Raw genomic sequence first — 23,189 nt, forward strand, 5'->3', positions numbered from 1 at the left:
CAAAGTAATCTGCTCTAGAACAGTGGTCTTTTTTGGTGGGAGGTGGGAAGAGATGTTTCATGAGTGATCCATAGCGCCATCAGGGAACTATAGTTCCCAGCGGAACGTGGCTGAGCAACATGACCATTCGTAATGGGATGCATGGGTAACCTAGCCGTCCATCTTCCCCATTTTCCAACTGGCATAAACATTCAGAGGGAGGCTTTGGTAGGATAGAGCACTGTGTGGATCTTGTTGGATTTTTGTGAGAAGGTTGTGTGTTAGGAAGGAAGTTTTCTTTGGAGAGAAGTGCCTTCAAAATCCCGTCCTTTTACTCCACATTTTTCATGGCTGACTCCAGGGGCTGTGTAAACCTCAAGAGGACCGAGGGAAGAGGCAAGTAAGACATAATGAAAAAAAAAACCCCACAGGGATGAGAAGGTGGTTCTTTTGTCAAGAGACCTACAACTCCTGAGAAAGAAGGTTTAAGACTTTGGGCTGCTATTGCTGATATTGGCCTCCCATTTCAAAAAAACGTGGAGGACAAATAGACCTGCTGGCTTTTACCATGGAAGTCCATAAAATAAACATACTCCTCATGCATTTTGCATCTCTAGGTTTGCAGGAAAAAAAACCCCAACCTTCTAGATACGTTGTAAGGGGCCTTATTCAGAAGAAGGTATCAACTGGGGTTAGGGTATGACTAGACTGTGGGAAAAATGTGAATATATCCAGTGTTTAAACACACTCAGAATGTTGGGTTGCTCTGGGTGACTTAGCTTCAGCCAACCACAGAGGAATCAGCAGGAAGAGGGGAGGAAATCAGCCTTGTTTGCAGCTTGTTCATGGTTTGAATCCTCTCCTCCCCACACCTGGTGCCTGGGTCTGCTGCGGTTGATATGTTGTGGTGACTGATGATTTTAAGCAATAAAACTTGATCACTGCTGGGGTTTGCTTGTTTCCCTCTTCCCTTACTGTTCCTTCCTTTTCTTTATTTCTTTTAAAGGCTTGTTGACTAGTCATTAGGACAACTAGGTGACCAAGGAGGTTGGGGAGCAAGGAATCACCAGATAAACAGTTTTTAATTAGCCTTTCCCCTTGGCTCCCTCCAGATTAAGGTAGCTCTGCTCTGTGTGTCCAGATTGGCAGGAGGCACAGGTAGAGCAGAGCTGTCTTAAAACGTCCCCCTCTCTCACTGCTGATTTCATTACCATTTTTAAAAAAATTATTTGTTTGACTAGCTGCCTTAGTGTTAGATTAGCAAGCCTTTGGAAGGAAGGGAAGGGAGATCCAAGCTCCAGACATGGGGAGGAAAGAATTTAAAAGGCAGTCGAGGTTCCCTGCTGCTCTGCCTCTCTCATGTCTGCAAACCCATCTACATTGGCTGAAGTGATCCCACCATCCAGCCTAAAACAGAGGCATTCAAGTCCAAAAAAAGTAGAAGCCCCATTGGCAGAGGGGAAACTATGCATTAGGAGGGGGAAACCTCTAGGCTGATTCACGTGGACTTTTGCATCAGTGGTTCCCAAACTTTTTCAAGTCACGGATCTCTTGACTCCTTCCTGGAGCCTTCCCGGCACAAGAAGGGTGTTGCCACCACCACCACCACCACCACCACTGCTCCTGCATAAGTGGACATCTCAGGACAGGGGTGTGGCTCACCCTGTGGTCTGTGCCTGGATACAGGCATGGTGTTAGGCACAATCCTGGTTGGCATTCCAGGAGACTTGCCAGCCAAGGAGAGGGAGGTGGTGGCAAAGGATGAGAGGATTCTGTGGTGCCCCTGTCTGGGTTTGGTGGCACCTCGGGTTGCTGCAGCGCACAGTTTAGGAACCACTGTTTTACATAATGTGGTCAGTGGGAAATAATGCAACATCTCAATGCAGTTCCTGCAATATTGGTCAATGTTCTCATACCGTTAGTTTATTTCAGCCTTCAGCCTTGGTAATGCTTTTTAGAGCAGGACTGTCATTGAGATCTCAGACCCACATGGCAGTGCATCACAGCTTATGAACTCAACTGAGAAGGCTGGTTGGTCCTCCCACTGTTTGGATTGCAGTGGGTAGATCCGAGCCAAGAAAACTTACAGATTTTGGTTATTCTTCCCAGGATCCTCCAGCCAGCATGGGTGGTACAGAGTCAGGGCAGACAAAGATAGCAGATTTTGTGTGGGAACTCTCAGTCCTACCCGTTTCCTCGCAAAGTGCCAGCTGTGGAAATGGAGTAGACTCGGCCTCTTTGAATGAGTATTAGCTGCAGCAGGTTGGATGTAGCCCAGGGGTAGATCCTGCCTCTTGCATGCAGAAATCCTCGGTTTGAGCGCTGAGATTTCTAGACAGTCTGGGGGAGAATTCTCCCTGAAATGCTGGTGAGTCAATGTTCTGAGTTCGGTATATGGTAGCTTCTTCCATTTCTGAGGAAGGAAGGACTGCTGATCCAGTTCAATCCCTGTGACTTCCCTTCAAAAATGACTTTGTCCCAGATGATCAGCCTGTTTTCCTCACCCTGTGTTCTGCTCTGTCCTGTTCCCAGGTGTCGCTGTGTGTCCTCCGTGTGACAACGAAATGAAGTCAGACGCCATCCTGGAGCACCTGTGTGCCAGTGAGTTTGGTAAGGAAAACATCCATTTTTCACTCCTCACGAACTGCTGGATAGCTCAGTGGTCTAGATGTCTGACTCTGGAGCCAGAGGTTTGGGAGTTCGATTCCCCCATGGTGCCTCCTTGACACAGGCTGGACTTGATGATCTATAAGGTCCCCTCCAGCTCTGTAGGTTGGAGGTTGGTTCGTCTAAACATGGAGGGGTCTTCCGTGGGGAATAACCAAACCATCCTCTTGAATGCTAAAGATGTGAAATAAAGCTGGTGTTGCTTATCTGTAAGAGCTTCACACCCATGGAGCCCACACATTTTGGCGGGCAAAAGTCATCAAGTGCGTTAGAATTCCTTCAAATCTCCTTCACTGTTTGTCAGCTCCTAAGACGTCTTTGCGATGCCAGCTCATTCAAGAACCTACCATTTCCATGAAGCCTTTAGCGTTATTTATTTATCTAATTATTATTTATTTTATTTAAACTATTTTTACTCTGCCTTTCTCCTTAAACAGAATGGTTTACCTCATTAAAAGACAACATTTAAAAGCTACGAATAGTACATGTACAAATCTCTAAAAAGAATTCAACGATGACCACACGAAAAATGGTAACCAAAACCAACATCAAAAACAGATTCAAAGCAAAAAGGCAAAACTTTCTCTTTAAAAATTCCTCTCAGACAGCCAGTTGCTAAGGAAAAACCCCTCTGAAGAGAAAGGTCTTCGCTCACGGAAGGGCAACAAAGAGGGGGCCCAGCTGGGCCTCCAGTGGGAGGGAGTTCCAAAGTCTGGGAGCAGCCACAGAGAAGGCCCTGAAACTGAGACCCCATGCCCAGTGGCAGGGGATGGGCAACGGGGTGAATCAGGATTTGCTTGAGAGGTCTCAAGGTAAATTTACATGAGATGGGCCAAAGTTTCAAACTAGATTCCTCTAATGAAGGAGGAGGAAATGCACCCATCCAGCCGTACACACACATTAAGAAATGCGCTATAGCAGGTCTTTTCAATCTTTCATCTCCCCCCCCCTTCTCCCTGATGTTTTGGATTTGAGACCCCAGAAGCCTTAACCAGCTCAGCCAGTGCTCAGACATACTGGGAGATGAGTATCTGGAGAGCCCGAACTTCAGACTGGATAATGGATGATGATGCTGGCAACAGAGACCAAGCCATTTTATTGGCTCTGGAGAAGAACATAAGGTTCAGGCTTTCTGATGGTGGTTGTGGGTTTTTTCGGGCTCTTTGGCCGTGTTTTGAAGGTTGTTCTTCCTAACGTTTCGCCAGTCTCTGTTAGCCAGCATCTTCAGAGGACAGTAGTCGGAACTCTGTCTGTGCTCTGGTGACTTCAGAACACAGCCAAACAGGCCAGAAAACCCACAACAACCATCATATCCCGGCCGTGCAAACCTTCGAGAATACATCCAGGCTTTCTGTTTCAAAATTGGGGAAGGTTGGCCCCCCTAGAAACTATTCCAAAAAGTAAGAGCACTGCGAACAGCTTCTAGTCAGGCTTGCTTTGTTGTCTGGCGAGTTGGCAAAGGTTCTTCCAGAGAAAGATGAAATATTTTTCCTTCCCTTGAGTTTTGCTCTACGTCTCCCTCAAGGAAGGAGCTCCGTACTTGAGGTGGAGAGTTGGGTTGAAGTGTAGCCGTGGTTAACCCGCCCAGGAAGCCCAAATAGGCCAAGGGTAATTCCGGTATTTCATTAGCCCAAATTTACTTGAAACAGATGATGTTTGTGCCCCTTTTGGCAAATATAACTTTCCTGAAAGGATATTAAAAAAACTATTGAGCAAGGTGTGCATTCCGCTGGAGTTAGCACTTGGGCGAGCCATTTTTGGTTGAGGCATGGAATGAGATTTTCCTCTTGTTCAACAGATTCTTGACTCTCCCACAGAATCACTTTGCCAAATGCATCCAAGACCGGAGTGACTATTTGGAACCAAGGATATTATATAAACAGCCATTCCTGAATCCTGGCTTCTCCAGAACATTCTTGGTCCAGTCAGGCTGGAGAAACAGATGGAGACAGTGGTAGCCAAGCGTTGTGTTCAAAATGGCAGCCCGCTTCCTGTGCGGGCAAGGCTACAGCTGAAGGAAATATTGGGAAATACTTAAAAATTACAAAATGGCCGTTGTCTTCTGTTGAATGTCAGCTGTGGGTTTTTTTTTCTATTCAGAACCTGAATCTGCATTTCAATATGAAACCTTTCCTCCCCCTAGGGAACATATGACTATTAATACATTCAGTGATTCCTAAAGGCATGTCTATTTGTAAATGTCATGTCAATCGTAAACTACTAACGTATTTCAAGATGGTCCATATTTTGCAAGCATTTGGATCTTCAGGAGTCTTTCTACAGGGAGAAAGGTGGAAATTAATGGGAAAAGTGACTTTGCCTTAAATATGCATCTAAATATGCATGTTTGGAAAATCAGCCTGAATTCTATTGTGGATTTTTGCAGAAGAGTAATGGCATTGATTGTGCCAGGGGTTTGTCACTAATTAATGAGTCGCTACACACAGAAAAAAACCCCTTGTGTCAGAAATCACATGTTTGCAGATAACTCACAAATGGGGACATGGGAGAGGGCCTTCTTTGTTGCTGCTCCCAGACTGTGGAACTCCCTCCCACTGGAGGCCAGGCTGGTCCCATCTTCGCTGTCCTTCTGCAAGTAGGCAAAGACCTTTCTCTGCAAACAGGCTTTTCTGAGTGACTAACAGTCTGAGATGGGTTTTTCACACTGGACTGTTGTGCTCTGTTTGCTTTTAAATGTGTCTTTAGTATTGATTTTGTCTTTCATTTTAAAAAAATATATTCTTGCTTAATTATTTTTTAATATTTGTATACTTACTGTTTTTAGCTTTAAACTATTGTCCTTTTAATGATGTAAGCCACCTTGGATCTTTTTAAGGAGTAAGGCATGGTAAACGTAAGTAAGTAAGTAAGTAAGTAAGTAAGTAAGTAAGTAAGTAAGTAAGTAAGTAAGTAAGTAAGTAAGTAAGTAAGTATGTATGTATGTATGTATGTATGTATGTATGTATGTATGTATGTATGTATGTATGTATGTATGTATGTAAGTATGTAAGTATGTAAGTATGTAAGTATGTAAGTAAGCAAGCAAGCAAGTAAGTGCCTTCTTTTATAAAAGAAGCTGATCCACAACTAGAGGTGTCTTTTCTGCCACCCAGGCAGAACTTGGAGAAGTGACTTCTTGGGACTACAGCATCCAGAATCCCCGGCTGTGCTGGTTTATCTAGACTTTGGATGCTGCGATATAGAAAGTAGAAACTCTTACACACCTCATCTCATTTGGCCCGAAGGCGACATCTTGGATCACCAGCCGCACCAGTGTTGCTTCCCACCAGCCTCCTCATGAGTTGTGGCCAAATTATTATTGTGGTGGGCAGATCCAGGCAACGCTCCCTCTGTTGTCTTCTGCTCCTTAATTGCCCTTGGCTGTGTCCTCTTCCAGACAGGGCTGTGAGGAGTAACTTGGCAATTCTGCCTCTTGTTTTCCTTTTGATAACTGCAGTTGATTTTTGGAGAAGGGAAGCCAAAGACCCCCACCGAGCCTGTGCATCAGACAATCGGCTTTTCCTTCCCTGCTGGTTTTTTCTCTCTGGCTTTGGCCAGGAGTCCCAGCTAGCCTGAGCAGCGTGGCTTTGCCAGGAACCCAGCGTGCGATTGCAAAATCCGGAAATGCTTGTTTAATTAACTTAAGGTATCTGAAGATTGCTAGCTTGTAATCCTGGGATGGAGTTGCCAGATCCAAGATCATAAGGCAGTTAATTTGCAGGTCATGGCGTCTTTTGTTCATGTATCCCAAACTTCTCACTAAGAAGGACACACACTTTTTTTAATTTGCTTTCTTCCATTAAAATTAGAAGCACATTTTTTTTCTTCCAGTGCTTCCAGAAGTTTTTTTTTTTTAAAGAACGTGTTAAGAGTGAATGTTGTCCCCTTTCTGAGGGGGTCATTAATTGTTGTGATTTCGCACGATCAAACCCTTTTGATCTAAAGAACCTTGTGTTTTGTGCTTCTAAGGGGCCTCTGACTTAAAGCAAGCTAAATAGTGTTTTCAAGGTTTGTGACATAGTTAAGGAGTGGTTTGACCAGTTTCACACACACAACTCCACTTTTTGTGACTTTCTGTGGTGAACAGAGATTCGAACCCTCAGCTTCTGAGTCCTAGCTCATCGCTCACTCTACCTATGACACAAGAACTGGGCATGTTTAACCTTGAGAAAGGAAGATTGAAGGGGAAAAGGACAGGACTTTTCAAACCCTTGAAATATAGTCATACAGAGGAGGGGCAGGATCTGTTCTCCATCATCCCTGGGTGCAGGACATGCAACAATGGGCTCAAGTTACAGGAAGACAGATTTTGGTTGAATATCAGGAAAAACTTCCTAACTGTTAGAGCAGTACGATGGTGGAACCAGTTACCTCGAGAGGTGGTGAGAGTTCCAGCGCGGGAGGCATTCAAGAAAAAATTGGACCACCTTTTGACAATTGTGTTTTGAATTATATTCCTGCATTGAGAAGGGGGTTGGGCTCAATGGCTTTATAGGCCCCTTCCAACTGCATGATTCTGTGTTTCTTTGGCTCTTCCCGAGACCAGGACCACACCAAGAGGTGAATGGAAGCCTTCTGTGGTGGTGGCTAATTTTCCAGTGCCACTCGTTCACAGGAAACTGAGTCACCTGCCTTGGTCTTGATGGCAAAGGAGGTGGCAGGGCCGGTATCATGAGTCAGGAGGTTCCTACAGACAAGGTTCAGGCTGGAGTTTCTAACTCAGTTGTGCACAATGCTTCGACTGCTGAAGGTGCTTGTTCCGACCCCTGGCATGGACCACTGGGAAGACTCCAGTCAGAAACCCTGGGGAACTATGGCTGCTAATTAGTCTCAAGAGTACTCGGCTAGATCAGTCAAAGGTCTGGCTCAGTAGAAGACAACTGGCACCCCCTCGGGATATTTTGCTGCCTGAGGCAAGGGAGAAAGTGGCACCTCTCCCCCATCCATCTCTGGAAGCTGACTTGATGGGTCGGTTCTCCCTGCTGAATTTAGGTTTATGCTGGCAATGAGGTTACTTCTCCCACACTTGAGGGTGACAGCCTGGTTTAGGGGATTACGATGGGCTTCCCCCTACAAAAGTGGGGTGATCAGGAAGAATGCAGTTGCCACCCCACAGAATCTTCCGCCTGAGGCAGCTCAGTAGCAAGGATTACCCTGCAGCCGACTTCTTGTGAGGGACCTCTGCTGTCAAAGAAGCCTTTAATTAATTTACCGGGATGTACTAGCCTTTCTGCCCTGCAAGTGGCTGTTTCATGTCCTGGAGGGCACTCTCTGTTCAGGCTGATGGCTTTTTAAAGTTTCAGTTACCCCACTGAGGTGCAAGAAGACGTCTGGAAAGATATTTTGCAGAAATGCCTTACATGACCGCAGCACACGACCTTATTTATGTCCTTGCCCAATGCCAGAAAGGGGTGTGTGGTGGGGGTCAAACCAACAAACACAAACAGATGTAATCTTGCTTCCACCCTCCCTGCACTAACAGTGAGGCACTGACTTAACGGGGGCCTTCCCCAGGTAGTTTTCGGCCCAAGGTGCCAAGGATAAAAGGGTGTCCCCCTTGCTCCCTTTCTTAGCTGAACTGTAGAACAACCTGAGCAACAGAAGAGCATCCGCCACCACACCAAAAGGCAGCAGGCCAATGGAGAGGGTTAGGATCAACCATTCGTTGCTGAGTTTTGCCTCCAAGAGGGGCCAGCAGATGTAGGAGGAACCAGAGTTTGAGGAATTTTTTGGACTACAACTCCCAGAATCCCCAAATCAACATGAGGATGTGGCCATCATGGCTGGATCGACATTCCAGAACCCTAATGCTTCCAAACCCCTGGGCAAACATCTGGGAGACTATCATGGTTGCTACCAGCATCGGCCACCACAATGGGACTGCCTCATTCATCGCCCAACGATAGGGCCAGCCCTGCATATGAAAAAAGAGAGAGAGAGAGACCGCAAGCATCAGTGGGCTGATGAAGAGCTCAAGAGAGAGAGAGAGAGAGAGAGAGATGACCTAGCATGTCATTCATTTCCATGTATAATTTCTGGGGGTTCCTGCTTGCACCCCCAACTGATGCCTGTCTACATGCACACACAGCGAGAGAGTTGTGGGGAGTCCCTCAGGGAAGTGGCCGCTTGCTCTTAAAAGTCCAGTTTTTTCAGGAACCCCATTCCTTGGTGGGAGGCTTTATCAGGCCAAGCCAATGCTTGGCAGTCAACATCAAATTTAATCTATTCAAACACAGAAGTCTCATGAATGCCCCCCAAGAAAAACAGGACTCCTTGGCAGGTGACAGTTTCGGGTGTGTTTGCGCGAAGGCTAATCCATGCAGCAAAACAGTACATTGTTATGTCTAGGAAGAGGGAGTACGAGAGTTTGGCCCTGATGGTTTTCGTCTGCCTTTCCTCTCCTTCCTCTTTTGGATGTAACCCCAGCTAGAACTTGGCCAAGTTGGTATGCCCTCATCCTTGGAATTCCCCGTTGGGAGGTGTAGTCCTCAGAGTAGCTTTTTCGTGCCTTAACCCCAGCAGTGAGAGGAGATGGGTCTAGTTGTTCTGCTGAAGTTCACACGTGTGTGAATTTCATGGTGTGCAGAGAATTGCACTCATGCCATGTTGAGTTCCGTGAAAACCACCATTGTGCTATTGGGTTCTTGCTGTTATAAAACTCAGGGCACTGAGTCAGACTACCGATCGGAGCCAAAGAAGAATTTTGGAGAGGACCGGCGCTCATTCCAGAAAGCAGCCAAGTGTTATGAGCAAACTTGTAGGCCACATCGGGCAATTAATTATAAACTTTGATACCATTGCTTGTTTGTTTATTTACGGTCCGGAGCATCCCGTGTTAATAACAGACAAGTGTTTTGATGTTGTGTTTGTTCCTTGGTTGTAGCTCTAAGCGGCTTGGTTCCTGCAAAGACATGGAAAAGAGGTGGTTCCATGGCAGTTTGTCTGCCAGGATCACCCGAGACATTTGGGTGCCTGCGGTGATAAAAATGGGTGGTTCTGTTATGGTAACTAATTCAGAAGCTTCCTGGGGTGAACGCCTGGTCAAACCTCCCTGGAAAGCCGTGGAACGGAGCAGAAAGCCCAGCCTCAGTCTTTGGTGCCTCAGATGTGTTTCCACGGGGACTGAAACCAGAGCCAAGAGTTTTCAAGATTAAAACACCCAGAATCCCCGTAGCCAGCAAAGCTGCTCGGACGAATTCTGGGTGTTGTGGTCCACTGTTGTGAACTTAAACCTAACCTTTGACTGAAGCACCCACTTCAGGGAGGAGAAGCATTTGTCTTGTAAATGACCAGCCCAAGAAATATTTGCTACCTGGAGCAAATTGCTCCCTCTGCCTCATTGCAGGGCCGGCCCTGGTCTTCTGCTCTGCTGCCACGAACAGTGTTTGCCCCACCCATAAGTCACCTTGGTTTGCCTCTAGCAGAGCTGTTTCTTGTGAAATTTTTTATTCTTTTGGCCTGTCAAAATTGGCCAAAGTGTTTTTTTTTTAAATCCTAGAATCTTCTTATAAGAGCTCTCTTATTGGGAGAAAAGGTAAAAGTTCCCCTTGACATTGAGTCCAGTCGTGTCCAACTCTAGGGCGCGGTGCTCATCCCCGTCTCCTAGCCATAGAGCCAGCGTTTGTCCAAAGGAATGAAGAAGGCGAAACCCCAAAGAGAGGGGTGGCTCGTAACAGCTTCCTTCCGCAGCATCTACTGTGCCTACGGTGGCTGCCTCAGTTTCTCCAACGGCAGGGCCGGCTGTGGAGGAGTTCTCTTTGCGGTTTCAAGAATTTGCCTGGTTTCTTACCTTTCAGTCCTTCCTTGTGGCTTTCAGAACCAACTCTGTCTACCTTTCCCTTCCTGAGAGAGACAATGCTTTCCATTTTCTTCCTGCTCCTCATCTGGAGTTTGCAGGATTGCACCTCCATCTGCCGTGGAAACGGAAATAAAATCAATACCCTGTTTTGTTTTCTTACCCTTCTGACTGGCAGGTCCTTGGCTGAAGGCTTCATATCTTGCAGATCTAATGGGTCTCCTGGCAGCTTTCCGTTCTCTTTTTTCCCTTTTAAAAATAAGAGTGGGGAGATTGGCCTGGAAAAGGCTTTCTGACCCCCCCCCTCCCTTTGCTTCCTCCGTTCCATGCGGGCCAGGCAGCAGATCTGCTCTCTTTTGTGAGAAAGCTGCCTCCGACGGAAAAACAGCCTATTTCCCAGTAGCAGAGCAAAAACTGGGAATGCTTACTACTTTTGACTACAACTCCCGGTGTTTACTAGCCAGCGTGGCAGACGTCCAGCATCAGGTTCTCATTCTTGATGAAAAGTGGGTCGTGACTCATTGAGATTCCTGGTCGGAAAAATGGTCAATGGCTGGTAGATGTTTTGTTCTCACATGAGAACCAAAAGACCAAACCCTTTTTTCTTTTTAGTCTGCAATCTATTTGCCAGAACAGGTGGGATCTTGATGCAAAATGCATTGAGTTTTGCATTAAAAATCCTAAAATCTCCCACAAAACTGTTTTTTTCTTTCCTTTCAAAAAAGCAATATTCAAAATTTTGGCCCATGCCCCTCACCCACTTCTCTAATCTCCTTCATCCCAACAAATGTCTTAAAATGCCAAAAGGAAGAAAAGTAAATGTTCTGGTCATTTTGTCCCATGGGGAGAGAAAGGTGGACGGTTTCTGTTCCGACCCACGAGATAATTTAAGATCAGCACCCCCAGTGTGGCCCGTAGGTATTCTTGCAATCCTCTTCATCTCTTCCTCCTTTGTCAACAGAGCTTGGAAATGTTAACTGGACTACAACAGACAATAATTTTTGCAAATATTATCATGACACAATATTAGAAAATTGGCCCCTCGGGCGAATGAGAGAGTATTTCCCTATTTGCATTAATACACAGTGTAACAAACTACTTTTGGAGACAAAGCGATGTTAGTGATAAGGACCACTTTCTCCCAAGTAAATGTCTATAAGAAATCTGTCAGGTGGAACTCCCAGAATGAAGAATTATGGGAGTTGTAATCAAAAACTCTCATCCCTAGCCAAGACTCGTGGGCTGTTGCTTCCCAGTCTTCAGGCACATGTGGAACAATGACTTTAAATCTAAAAATTGTTCGCACCAACAGTGAACCTTTTTAGATTTGTGAAGGACCTGTACGATGAGACGTTTTGGAAGCTCCTTTCCAATAAATTTTTGGCATTGCCGTGTTGGCTAGATTTTCTGAAGCAGCAAGCCTGGCCCACAATCTGTAATTCAGGGTTTTTGTTGCTGTTTCATCTTTGAAGGCCTGTGGACCACACTCTTGTGAAGTACTGGACCTCTTCCAGGAACGGTGAGAGTGGAGCAGTGTGTCGGGAGGCAGACAGCTTTGAAGAATGGATCACTACAAAGCAGCCCATGAAAAATGGGCAGTAATTACACCCTGTTCTTTCAAGGGCATGTCACAGCAGGGAGTTAATGACTTTCCATTTGTTGAATTTGGGCAGAGGGGAGAATGTGCAGTGCAGGTTTGTATGTGAAAATCTGATGTTTGGAGGCCTCCCCTTTTTTCTGATCAAGGGTTGAAGGCTGATTCAATGACAGAGAGAGCTTCTTGAGAAATGTTGACTCACTCCACTTCTCTCACTAGTCAACACACTTGGTAGGTTTTGTGTGCTGTTTCAAAAACCTGAAAACCCTGTTTGACTGATGTCCACAAGGTGTGGCGAAGGATGCTGCTCTGTTGCTGATGATGATAATAATATTCTTAGAACTGCAGAGACGGAAGGGAACCTATGGCTCAAGGCTAGTTAAGAAGGCCCAGTGGGGAATTGAACTCCCAACCTCTAGTTCCATAGTCAGATGCCCAAACTATTGAGCTATCTAGCAGTTCAAGAAGAACATTGCCCTTTAGAACTGCAGAGCTGGAAGAGACTCTATGGATCATTGAGTCCAGCCCTTCTCAAGGAGGCGCAGTGGGGAATTGAATTCCTAACCTCTGGCTCCACAGCCAGAGACCTCAACTACCAGTTGAAGTAAGACTCAACCACCAGTCTACTTGGCTTTTCTGCGTGGAAAGGAGGGAACAGTTTCGTCCTCTTTGTCCTGAGCAACAGCATGTCAGGTTCTAGCCCAACGTATGGGCTTGGAGATTCTAGGAAAGTAACTCCTCTGAAGTATTGGAGTTAGGCTGGCTAGAGAGACCCAGTTCACCCCCATCCTTGCAGTCTTGCAGACTAGTAGCAGAAGAAAATGAAGAAAGAAAGGGGGAAGAAAATGCAAATTGGATTTTCAGAAAATCATCAGAATTGAAACTAAGATTTTCACCTTGCTAGTGTGTACTCTCTCTCTCTCTTTCACACACACACACACACATAAACAGAGAGAGAGAGAGAGAGAGAGAGATTTTCTGCCTCTATCTCCATCCAACAGAATTCCCTGCCTCTTATTTGGCAATGCTGTAAATTAGCAATTCACCATTCCGAGTGAATAATGACCTGGGTGACTGGGAGTTGGGGTCAACTGGAGTAGATCGAAACCCATAGATTTGGACAAGATCCCAACTTCTACGTGTTTCCTGCTTTCAGGTCCCCATCTGGGAGGAGATGATCACAAGCATGTTGAATAGATAGGAAAGTTGGGTTTCCAGCAAAGGGGAAGTGTGTATTTTGGCCTCTCTGCGGAAGGCTGAAAGCCAACGTCCCATCTGTGTTGATTAGCGGCTGTTACTTAAACCTCATGCTCTCCCTTGCGGTGGGTGGGATGGAGGTGAGAGGGTGAAGGCCACTTTTTAGAGGAGACTCAAAGAGTTTGACTGGTGATCCCTTCCGAGGTTTTCCCTGATGGTTTTCTGCGGGTGCCAGAGTAATTAACTGTGATGATGAGATCTGTATTGTGACCATTCCAACATCAAGATGAAGTTGGCATAATCTCTGTGTTTTTTTCTGCCCCAGATTCTAATCCAGCAAAGGAGCTGGCTAGACAAATGTCAGGGTGGTGCCACATGTTAGCATGCAGGAAAGTGAACTATAGCTGCATTATTGTCTCCCCCATTTGTTTTTTTTTCTAATAAAATTAAATCCTGCAGTTCTTTTTGTCTTCAACATGGAGAATTTGGCAAGTTGCAGGCCAATGCTTCAGAAAGGACGCAAAACGAAAATGTTCTTGGTTTGCAAAAAGCAGAAAGTTTTGCTTTGTAAGCTTTAGAAAGATCTCCTTTGTGTGTGATATTTAAAGACTCACACGCTTCATGAGATCCTGAGCTTTTGGGGCTTTTGAAGTGTCTGGAAGAGTTGGAATGTTTGTAGACATTCTATAACATTTCAACCAATGGCTATGTACACCAGAGGACTGGAAACAAAGGGTGCTGTTTTGAGTTCATATGATATTTCGACATACATGGTCAGAGTTCATTTTTTTTCCTTACAAATCTACATGTATTGCTGTTTTCCTTCCTCATCCAACTTGCTGGAACCATGTAAGTGGCCTAAATCACTATGCAATGTTCTTTTCTTCAGCTGGTGAAAATTACAACACACAGGCTTAAGTGCTGTGGTCTCAACAACTCCAGTGCTACAGCACATCAGTAAATACTTCAGTTATAGACAGTAGTCTTTCATCATCATTGAGGGGCATAGCCTTGATCATTCAGTGGAGAGAGTAGGGAAAGCTGCCTGGTACATAGGAACAGGGTCTGTCCACAGTGGCATAGAGTTATGGTCTCTGGTTCCCTGATAGTCCTGTTTGGCACAGAAAAAAAGACCTTGTCCACTTGTGTTTATACTTAAAATGATCTATCCTTCCCTTTAAGAGCTGGCCTGCATCTTTCTGGCACAGGGCTAGGGCATGCAATCATTTTGGCATGATTCGGTGAAATGCAAAATAGCTCTTTGTTCTGCCTTTTTGGATGTGTGGGTGGGTGCACGTTCTGTACCGTCAAGTTGGAACCGACTTAGAGCAACTCTAATAGAACTTTCAAGATAAGTGAGATATTTAAGGAGTGGTTTAACCAGTTCCACTCACCCAGTGAGTTTCCATGGCTGAGCGGGGATTCGAACCCTGTTCTCCAGAGTTCTGGCTCATTGCTCTATCCACTACACCACACTGGTTAACCAGTGAACAGGAACTTCAGTTAAAAGAGATAGGCACTGAAGATAAGGGTCTTTTAAGTACCAAATTTCACCTTGTTATTTTAATTGCATGCAACACTGTTCTCTCCAGTCTGTGAATGATGTTCTCCAGGCATCTGATGAAGCAGAATTGTATTTATCGCTGTTTTATGACATTGTAAGCTTCTCAGCATAGTGCATTGTACAGACCTCCAGCTGCTTGTCCCATCTACCATGGCATTGTCCATGGGTTTCGGGGAAAGGATGTCTTCCCTCCCCAGTCCACTGCATGAGGATCAACACCCTGTGTCAGGATTCCTGGCATGAACCAATCCTCGAATTCTCCCCAAGCCAACTTCTAAAGAGCACTTCCCTGGGGTGACCCACTCTCAGAATCGAGAACTCGGATGTCCCAGATCCAACCTTCACCAAACGTGGAGGGGGATAGTCAGCTGAAGGCTCATTGTAATTCTGGTATCTCTAGGCAGCTCAAAGGCTATTTTGTGGCTCCCCAAACTCCTGAACCAAATGGACCACAAATTGGTTCATTTTCCCCCCGAACATTCATTAAAGTTCATGGGTTTGTGGTTCGTGACCTACAGTGAACCACGAACCACCACGAACTACCACCATTTTTTCTATTTCGTGCTGATCTCTTGGCTGTAAGTAAGTAAGTAAGTAAGTAAGTAAGTAAGTAAGTAAGTAAGTAAGTAAGTAAGTAAGTAAGTAAGTAAGTAAGTAAGTAAGTAAGTAAGTAAGTAAGTAAGTAAGTAAGTAAGTAAGTAAGTAAGTAAGTAAGTAAGTAAGTAAGTAAGACAAATAGAATTTGGCCTGTGGAAGCTTATGCAATGATAGATGTGTTAGTTTTTAAGGTGTCACAAGAATTGTTGTTGTTGTTCCAGTTTCCCAGATTTCTCCTCCTTTTTCTCCTCCTCCTAAGTGGTTTGCAGGGCTTCTAGGTAACAACAGCCATGTCTGATGTGTCTGAGGTCTGACCCTCCCGGGAAGAAGGCAGCGCCCACCTTCCTTCTCTCTCCCCCCCCCCCCAGAACAAAGGTGTTTGGAACACTCGGGCGCTCTTGGCACTTGTTCCTGGGGACCCAGACAGCTAATCTGATGATGTGACCTAAATGGAAAACTATTCGTTTCCTTGGGCCCCGGACTTTCTCCACTTTATGGATAGCAGCTCCAGCCCACAGCTAATGTTCCTTTGTGGTGAAATCCGGTTTATTGGGTAAAAATGACGACAATGTGTTGCACATTAAACAGGCCCTTTCACTGCCACTTGGCTTCTTGTTTTGATCAAGCACACATGGCCCTCCAGAGTTGATGTCTTTCAGCAGGACTTTTCAGTCGGCAGGCACGCAGGGCTTTAAATAAGGATTACTTGATCCCTAACGGCTAGTTTCAGAGGAATTGGTAGGTGGCCACTGCTGTCCTGACGCGTCCTGACTTCCAGGTAGCCTTCAATTTTAACAGATGACATGAAGCCAGGACAAAGTCAGTAGAACTGGTTTCATTTCCTGACCAGTATGTTAGCTGCACCCTACGCCTGTGTTTCCGTTCCAACCAATCATAGCACAAAGCACGCTAAAAGCAAGAGGCTTAGGTGAGGAAAATTGTGTGCTGTGACAAGCAGATAAGTTTCAGGAGGAGCCCCTCTGCAGCAAACGTATTAAACCTATCCTCTAGTTTGGCTCAAAGTGGTGAAAAAAAGCCATGTGTGCTCTCACAGGGTTACAGAAGGAAAGGCAGGAGACAGACAAACAAATAAAGGAACTAAACTGAGACTTTGCAGAAAGGGTGGGCTTTTAGGAGAGATCAGAAAGGGAGATATTGAGAGTGGGAACTGGCTGCCTCATGTAAGCTCTTCTCCTTACAAATAGCAGTGCCTTTACATCTATTTTGTTTTAACTGCCTAAATTGCAGGTATGGAGGAAAGAGATTGATGATCAGGACTGTAACAAGAAATGAGTGTGTAACCCCCTTTCCCCCCCCCATGCCATGGCCCCAACAAAGTTCCTCTCTCCCAGATGTGTCTAGTATTGCCCCAATAATAAAAGATTCTACTGAAGTATAAATCCCAATCTGTGGTATCAGATTGCTTTAATGCTATAGCATAGATAGACTTGGAATTTTCTTTTAACTTCAAGCAGAAGGGCAACAATTAGCTGCTAATAAATCATCTAGAATTACCTAAGCCATTTGATAGAGGATTGTGAATTTGGTTTTAAGAGATATGTGGGGGAGGGGGGCATCCAGTCGTTATTCCTAACTAGACGAGACTCATTAATTGAATGCTGACACTAATGCTAGCTCCGATGAATCAGCGGGCATGTTCTGGAATGTTAAATCAACATTAATGTAAGTCCCATTGAATTAATGGATGTAATCTGGAATGTTAAGTCAATCCTAATGTAAGTCTTGTTGATTCTATGAATATCCTAGTTCGGGCTGACACTTGGTTTTCCCCCCCACCAAAATGCAGATGTGAGCAAGCATGGCTGCATCAAACATGAATTTCGTTGAAAGCCAGGTTATTTTAAGAGGCAATTTGTATCAGATTGTATTTTAACATGTTTTCGCCTCCCACAAAATGTTCTTTGCTGACGTTGCTGTTTCCCTCGAGAGAGAAACTAACACGCCCCCCCCTTTCTTCGTGTTTCTGTTGCTTTTCCAGCTTTAAAGATGAAAATAAAAGAGGTGAAGAAAGAGAACGGAGACAAGAAGATCATGCCGAAGAAGAAGAAGCCGCTGAAGTTGGGCACCATCAAGAAGAAGGATCTCAAGAGGCTGGTGCTGTACCTGAAGAACGGAGCAGATTGCCCCTGCCACCAGCTCGACAACCTCAACAACCAGTTTCTCATCATGGGGCGCAAGGTGAAAAACCAGTACCTTCTGACCGCCATCCACAAGTGGGATAAGAAGAACAAAGAGTTCAAGAAGTTCATGAAGAAAATGAAAAGCCCCGAGTGCCCCACATTCCACTCGGTCTTCAAATAATCCTCCAGTGCTAGATTTGGGACCTCTTGTTTTTTATTATTATTATTTGGTTGATTTTGTTTATTTTTTTTTAAATTTGGCTGGCCCTGAACTTGCACAGACGTTGGACTTTGTGATTCGCATACATTTTGGCCTCTCCTGCCAGAGTGGATGCTGTACCGACCCTTGATACTCTGCGGTTCCTTTCTCTTTGTGTTCCTCTTAGCGCTTCCTGTTTCTTGCTCTGTCTCCTCTCAGCCCCCTGTTATATCCCCACTAGGAAGTGTTCAGAAGATATGTAGGTAGTTTTTTTTTGGGGGGGGGGTTTACAGGCACAACAATATCTGAGGCCATACTGGATGCAAATATTTGCAGTAGATCCGTGTTGACTGCTCTTGGGGTTGCAGGTACAGTGGTGCCTCACTTGACGAGGATAATCCGTTCCAGCGAAATCGCTGTAGAGCGAAATCCTCGTCAAGCGGAAAAAAAGCCCATTGAAACGCATTGAAAACCGTTCAGTGCGTTCCAATGGGTGAAATACCTGCTCGTCCAGTGAAAATCCTCCATAGGCCGGCCATTTTCGGGTGCCTGTTCAGTGAAAAATGGCTCCTAAAAACAGCGGGGAGCCATTTTGAGCAGCCGGTGGTCATTTTGAAAACCTGACGATCAGCTGTTTTGATCGTTGTAATGCGGAGAATCGGTTCCTGAAGCAGGGAACCAATTGTCGGGAAGTGAAAAAAGCCCATTAAAACATCATTTTGCAATCGCAATTGTGATCGCAAAAAGCATCGTCGTGAAACGGATTCGTCATCAAGCGGGGTAATCGTTAAGCGGGGCACCACTGTAGAAGGTTAGAGTGTCAAGGGTGTAGACACCTTTTCTGGAAAAGCAATACCCCTTTGTAAAGAATCACCTTTTCCCTACCTGGTCCTGTTGATTCTCCTGACTGCTCTTTCTTGAGTAACAATTTCCCGTGCCCAGGGCTACCTTATCTTGCTTCCTTCATTGGTCACAGGGATGATCAAAACCAGTCAGGGATTCTGCAGAGGACGGGTTGAGGTCGCAGCTCTACATTGCCAATCAGATTTGGCTGAGCGATGGTATCCCCGGGGAGGAAAAACACACACGACTGAGTCAAAATGTTTTTGCTTCGTTTGCAGATTTGCTGAATTGGAAAGGATTTGTTTGTTTTGGTTACTGCAGAAAATGTTTCCAACAAACTGTTGTGTAGTTTCGATTTAGCTCTGCTCTGGGATTTCTGAAGGTGCAATCCATTTACGATTGGAAAAACCGTAAGAGCATTCATGCATACCTAGCAGCATCAGTTGGCTTTTATCACAAATTTAATTTTTCCTCCTGGAAAATCTGCCCACAGGTTTAGGGACCCTTGAAGCAACTCAAAAGTGGTGCAAGAGCATCATTGTGCATAGCTCCTTCATATCTTAAGAAGGATTATGCTGAAGAATGTCTTAGGGACTGCGCTTCCTGGTTTTTCATGAGAAGCAAGGTGCTATTCCGATCTTCTGCCTTGGTCAGCAAAAATTCTGCAGCCATAATATGAAGATACTGAATTTCTGCAGATACACCTATGCTGTTCTGCAATTTGGTTTAAATCAAACCCACCCTGCTTGCAATATGGGCCATCTGGTGCAGAATAATAATATTATAACAACATGATTCAAAAATGACCATTGCCTGTATTCTCAGGGGTGGGGTTCTGTTCTCCTGACAGTACTGATGCTGGTGCTTTAAAGGAAATGCATTCCTCATGCCAAAGGAACCCCATTCTGCATCATCACGGTCTATTGTTCTCACATCCCATAAGGAACATCTTAACACTTGAATATCCAATTCTTTTCCTTGTGGATGCAGCTTTTTAAAACAAAACAAAACCTTGGATGATATTTTGATATTGGTAAGGGGTCTAGAAAAAACATGGCTAGATTTGACCCACGTTGGCCAATCCTGTTGTAGTCAATTTCTTGTAAACTGTAATATAGTGAAGAATCACTTTTGACACTGCCAACTTATTTTTTCTAATGCTCGGTCACTGCTTTGTTTCTATCCCTTTCCCAGAAGGTAAAACACCGTTATTTGTTTTGAATACATATTTTTTTGTAAAATATTATTCTTTTTTAGGGAAAACTTCCTTGAATTTTGTTCTTGATACCTTTTCCAATTTCCAAGCATACAGGTTTATATATATATATTTGGTTCTGGGGTGGTTGTGGTCTCTGCCTCCCCCTTCCCCCCCCTGTTCATTTATATTGTTGGTCAATGTGAGACTGTGGACAGCAACACTTCCGACACATGTTTGTGTCCTTACAGAGACAGGCTTGTCTTCGTTTTTCTGTTAATATTGTTTTTCCTAACAGCACTTCGGAGGGAAAAAAGAAAATTGCATTTAACAATATCCAGGATTTTTTTCCCCTTAAAGGCAGGCCATATATCTTTTTGCGTTAAGTTGTAAAGTCACACTATAGAGACCGGTGGTCTCAAACTCTGAACCACCATGATGGCGTCATGATTCTCTACAGAAGAAGGCCCCTAACACAAAACATAGGCTTCTCTTTCCGATTTCATTTTAAAACATTACCAGTCCAAATGGAGCGGTAGGATGGATGTGAAGGTCCAGACTGCAATTCCCGTCAGCCTTAACCAGCAGAGGCAATGGCGGGGGATGATGGGACCTGAAGTCCAACATCCTACCAAGATGCCAACAAGAAGCAAACAAGAAGCATCTTCTTGTCTTAAGTTTTGATGGCGGGACTCATCACAGTACCTTCTTGCACTACATTGCCTGCAGTCCAGTGCCTTCCCCTCTTTCTACACTCAGATTTGTGCAACCTAGACTTCCAAATTAACTGGAGGAACACAATATGTTCTCGGCTGGAAGATTGTATTTCCATGTTATATTTTTGTTGTGGATTAAAAGGAACAAATAAGGGGGCGTCTCGTTCCTCTGAATGGAAAACAAAGAACAGATTCGTGTTATGTTTTGCTTTTTTTACACTTGGCTTTCTTTGCCAGCAACAGTTCTGAGAAATGGAAAAAGCAAACGTTGTTGAGGAACACGACCACTTCCCCCGCGCCGCCCCAATGCACTCCTTCTGATGCCTTTGGAGCAGGAGGCGATGCTGATATGGCCTCGGCAAGGTGAGAGAGAGCCCGGCCAGCATTTAGGTTAGACCATGGCGGTTGGCTGAGTTTGTGAGTACATAGATCTAGTTTAGTCTCTGGGAAATATTGGGCAGTAGAGAGGGATCTGTGTGTGTGTTTGTGGTGGGGGCAACTTTGTCCTGGAATCTGCCATGAGCCACACACACACCTTGGAGCACGGCGGTATGTCTTGATGGCTCTGAAGGAACACTTTGTGGCTGAACTCGGTGGGGCAGGTTGGGTGCTGAATTTCAGTAGGGTGATGGCGGGTAGTAGGGGCTAATCTGGGGTGGTCAGCTCCTACCACCATGAGCAAAGAATCATAGAATAATGGAGTGGGGAGGGACCTATAAGGCCATCAAGTCTAACCCCTTGCTCAAGGCAGGAATTCAACTCAAAGCAAATCTGACAGAGGGTATGTCTAACCTTCTCTTAACTGCCCCCAGCGTTGGAGTGCTCATCACCTCCTGAGGGCATGGGGTTCCATTGTCACACTGCTCTAACAGTTAAGATGTTTTGCCTCATATTCAGCCTAAATTTGGCTTCCTGTAGCTTGAGCCTATTATGACATGCCCTGCATGATCAAGAACAGATTCTGCTTCTTCTTTGTATGACTACCTTTCAAGTATTGGAAGAGTGATGTCCTATCTCCCCTCAATCTTCTTTTTCCAAGGCTCCTCATGCCCAGTTCTTTCAGCCTTTCCTCCTAGAGCTTGGTTTCCAGTCCCCTGAACATCCTTGTTGCCCTCCTCTGGACTTGCCCCAATTTGCTGGTTTCCTTCTTAAACTACGTTATCCAGAACTGGACACGGAACAGAAGATGAGGGCTAACTAGTGCTGAATAGAGGGTGTGTGTGTGCCTTAAGGGAGACTGTACTTCTGTTAATGCATCCTAAAACTGCCTTTCCCTTTTTTGCAACTCAGTTGGGGGATCGGCTTCAGTACATTGGACAGGCCCTGTAGAGTTGGGACTGAAACATTCCTGTGATGCAGGATTGAGGAAAGCTCTTCCTGGGAGCAACAGACATCTTTCATGACTTAAAGGAGCACCGTGTCGAAATACATGATAAGCATATTGTAGAGTTTAACCCAAACATTTTTTTTTAAAAAAATCATTGGTCATCGTTCTCCAGCACCCTCCTTTTCTTAGATTAACAGAAAATACTATTTGCCCTTGTTCACAATGGAAGCATGAGGTGACACATCGGGGGATGAGTTGTTTTGGCTCCCAAGGAAAGTGTCTCTTACATTAGACAAAACCAACCATCTGGATTTTGTAACAGACCCCCTTGCATATTGCTGATACGTGGTGGCTGCCTGTCTTCTTCAGAGTGCATGCACAGGTCATCAGATCAGCATGGTTAATGAAGAACATGCGCTGGGAATGTTCTGGAAAGGGCCAAGGCATTTATTTCGGGAGTCATCACTCTGCTGTAGCTCTTATAAAAAAAAGACAAGAAATCAGCTCATCAGCCGTGCGCTTGAGTCTAACTCTTATCTTGAATCTGGCCCTGACATGGTGGTGGTGGGGAATGCTTTAGCCAACTGCATTGCAGTGTAGCTACATTTTGATTTCCTGTTTCAATCTGTTGGCCTCCAATTTGATGCCAGTCCCTTAGGTCCATAGGAGCATAGAAGGCTGCCCCACACTGACCCACACCCTCCGAGCCAGTCCTGTGGACACTGACTGGCAGGAGTTCTTCACAATTTCAGATTTTTCATGTGGCCCCCTATAGAAATTAATCACCCACCCCTGCTGTAGGCAAAGCCTTCCTTTCTGGAGATGACAAAAGCAGAGTATTCTGGTTACCTGGGAGATCAGATGAGGGTTAGCAAAGATGGCTGGTCTGAACAATACTGCAGTGGATTGGGCTGTTGTCTGTTGGAGGTCATGACAAATAAGTATTAAACTCTTTAAAACTGAAAACTCTGTTTTTGTTTCCGTTGCAACAGATTAACATGCTTACCCCCCCTCCCCAATTTTAAATATTATGATTCTGTACCTTCCTGCTTACATCTGTGTTCCCACATTAATTCTGGAATCTTTGCTTCCAGTCAGAAACACAGCCCAAGTTGACTTGCTCGGACCCACTTATCCAGGGGGTCAGTATCCACTGATTCACTTATCCATGGTCTGAAAATATTAAAAAATATTAAAAGAAAAAATCCAGAAAAAAACCCTATTTTCACATGTATTACCAGAACTGGGCACTAGAGGGATCCAGAGTCCATGTTTGTGAACAATGCATAACAAGGTCTCTTGTACCATCTAAGGCCCAGTTCTGGTAATGCATGTGAAAATAATTTTTTCTGCCCCCCCCCCTTTACTAAGC

The 23,189-nt window shown here is 45.0% G+C and overlaps 1 protein-coding gene across 1 annotated transcript in view; it reads left to right on the forward strand.

Annotated features, from left to right (window-relative positions):
* SFRP1 (secreted frizzled related protein 1) overlaps positions 1-22,783 on the forward strand; it is a 31,731-nt gene extending 8,948 nt beyond the window's left edge. The window contains exons 2-3 of the mRNA XM_020780386.3: positions 2,512-2,589; positions 17,396-22,783. Coding sequence (XP_020636045.2) covers positions 2,512-2,589; positions 17,396-17,718 — 401 coding nt within the window. The 3' untranslated portion in view covers positions 17,719-22,783. The remainder of the gene's footprint in view (positions 1-2,511; positions 2,590-17,395) is intronic.
* The last annotated feature ends 406 nt before the right edge of the window (positions 22,784-23,189 follow it).

This window comes from Pogona vitticeps, chromosome 8, assembly GCF_051106095.1.
Source record: "Pogona vitticeps strain Pit_001003342236 chromosome 8, PviZW2.1, whole genome shotgun sequence".
NCBI classification, from domain to species: domain Eukaryota; kingdom Metazoa; phylum Chordata; class Lepidosauria; order Squamata; family Agamidae; genus Pogona; species Pogona vitticeps.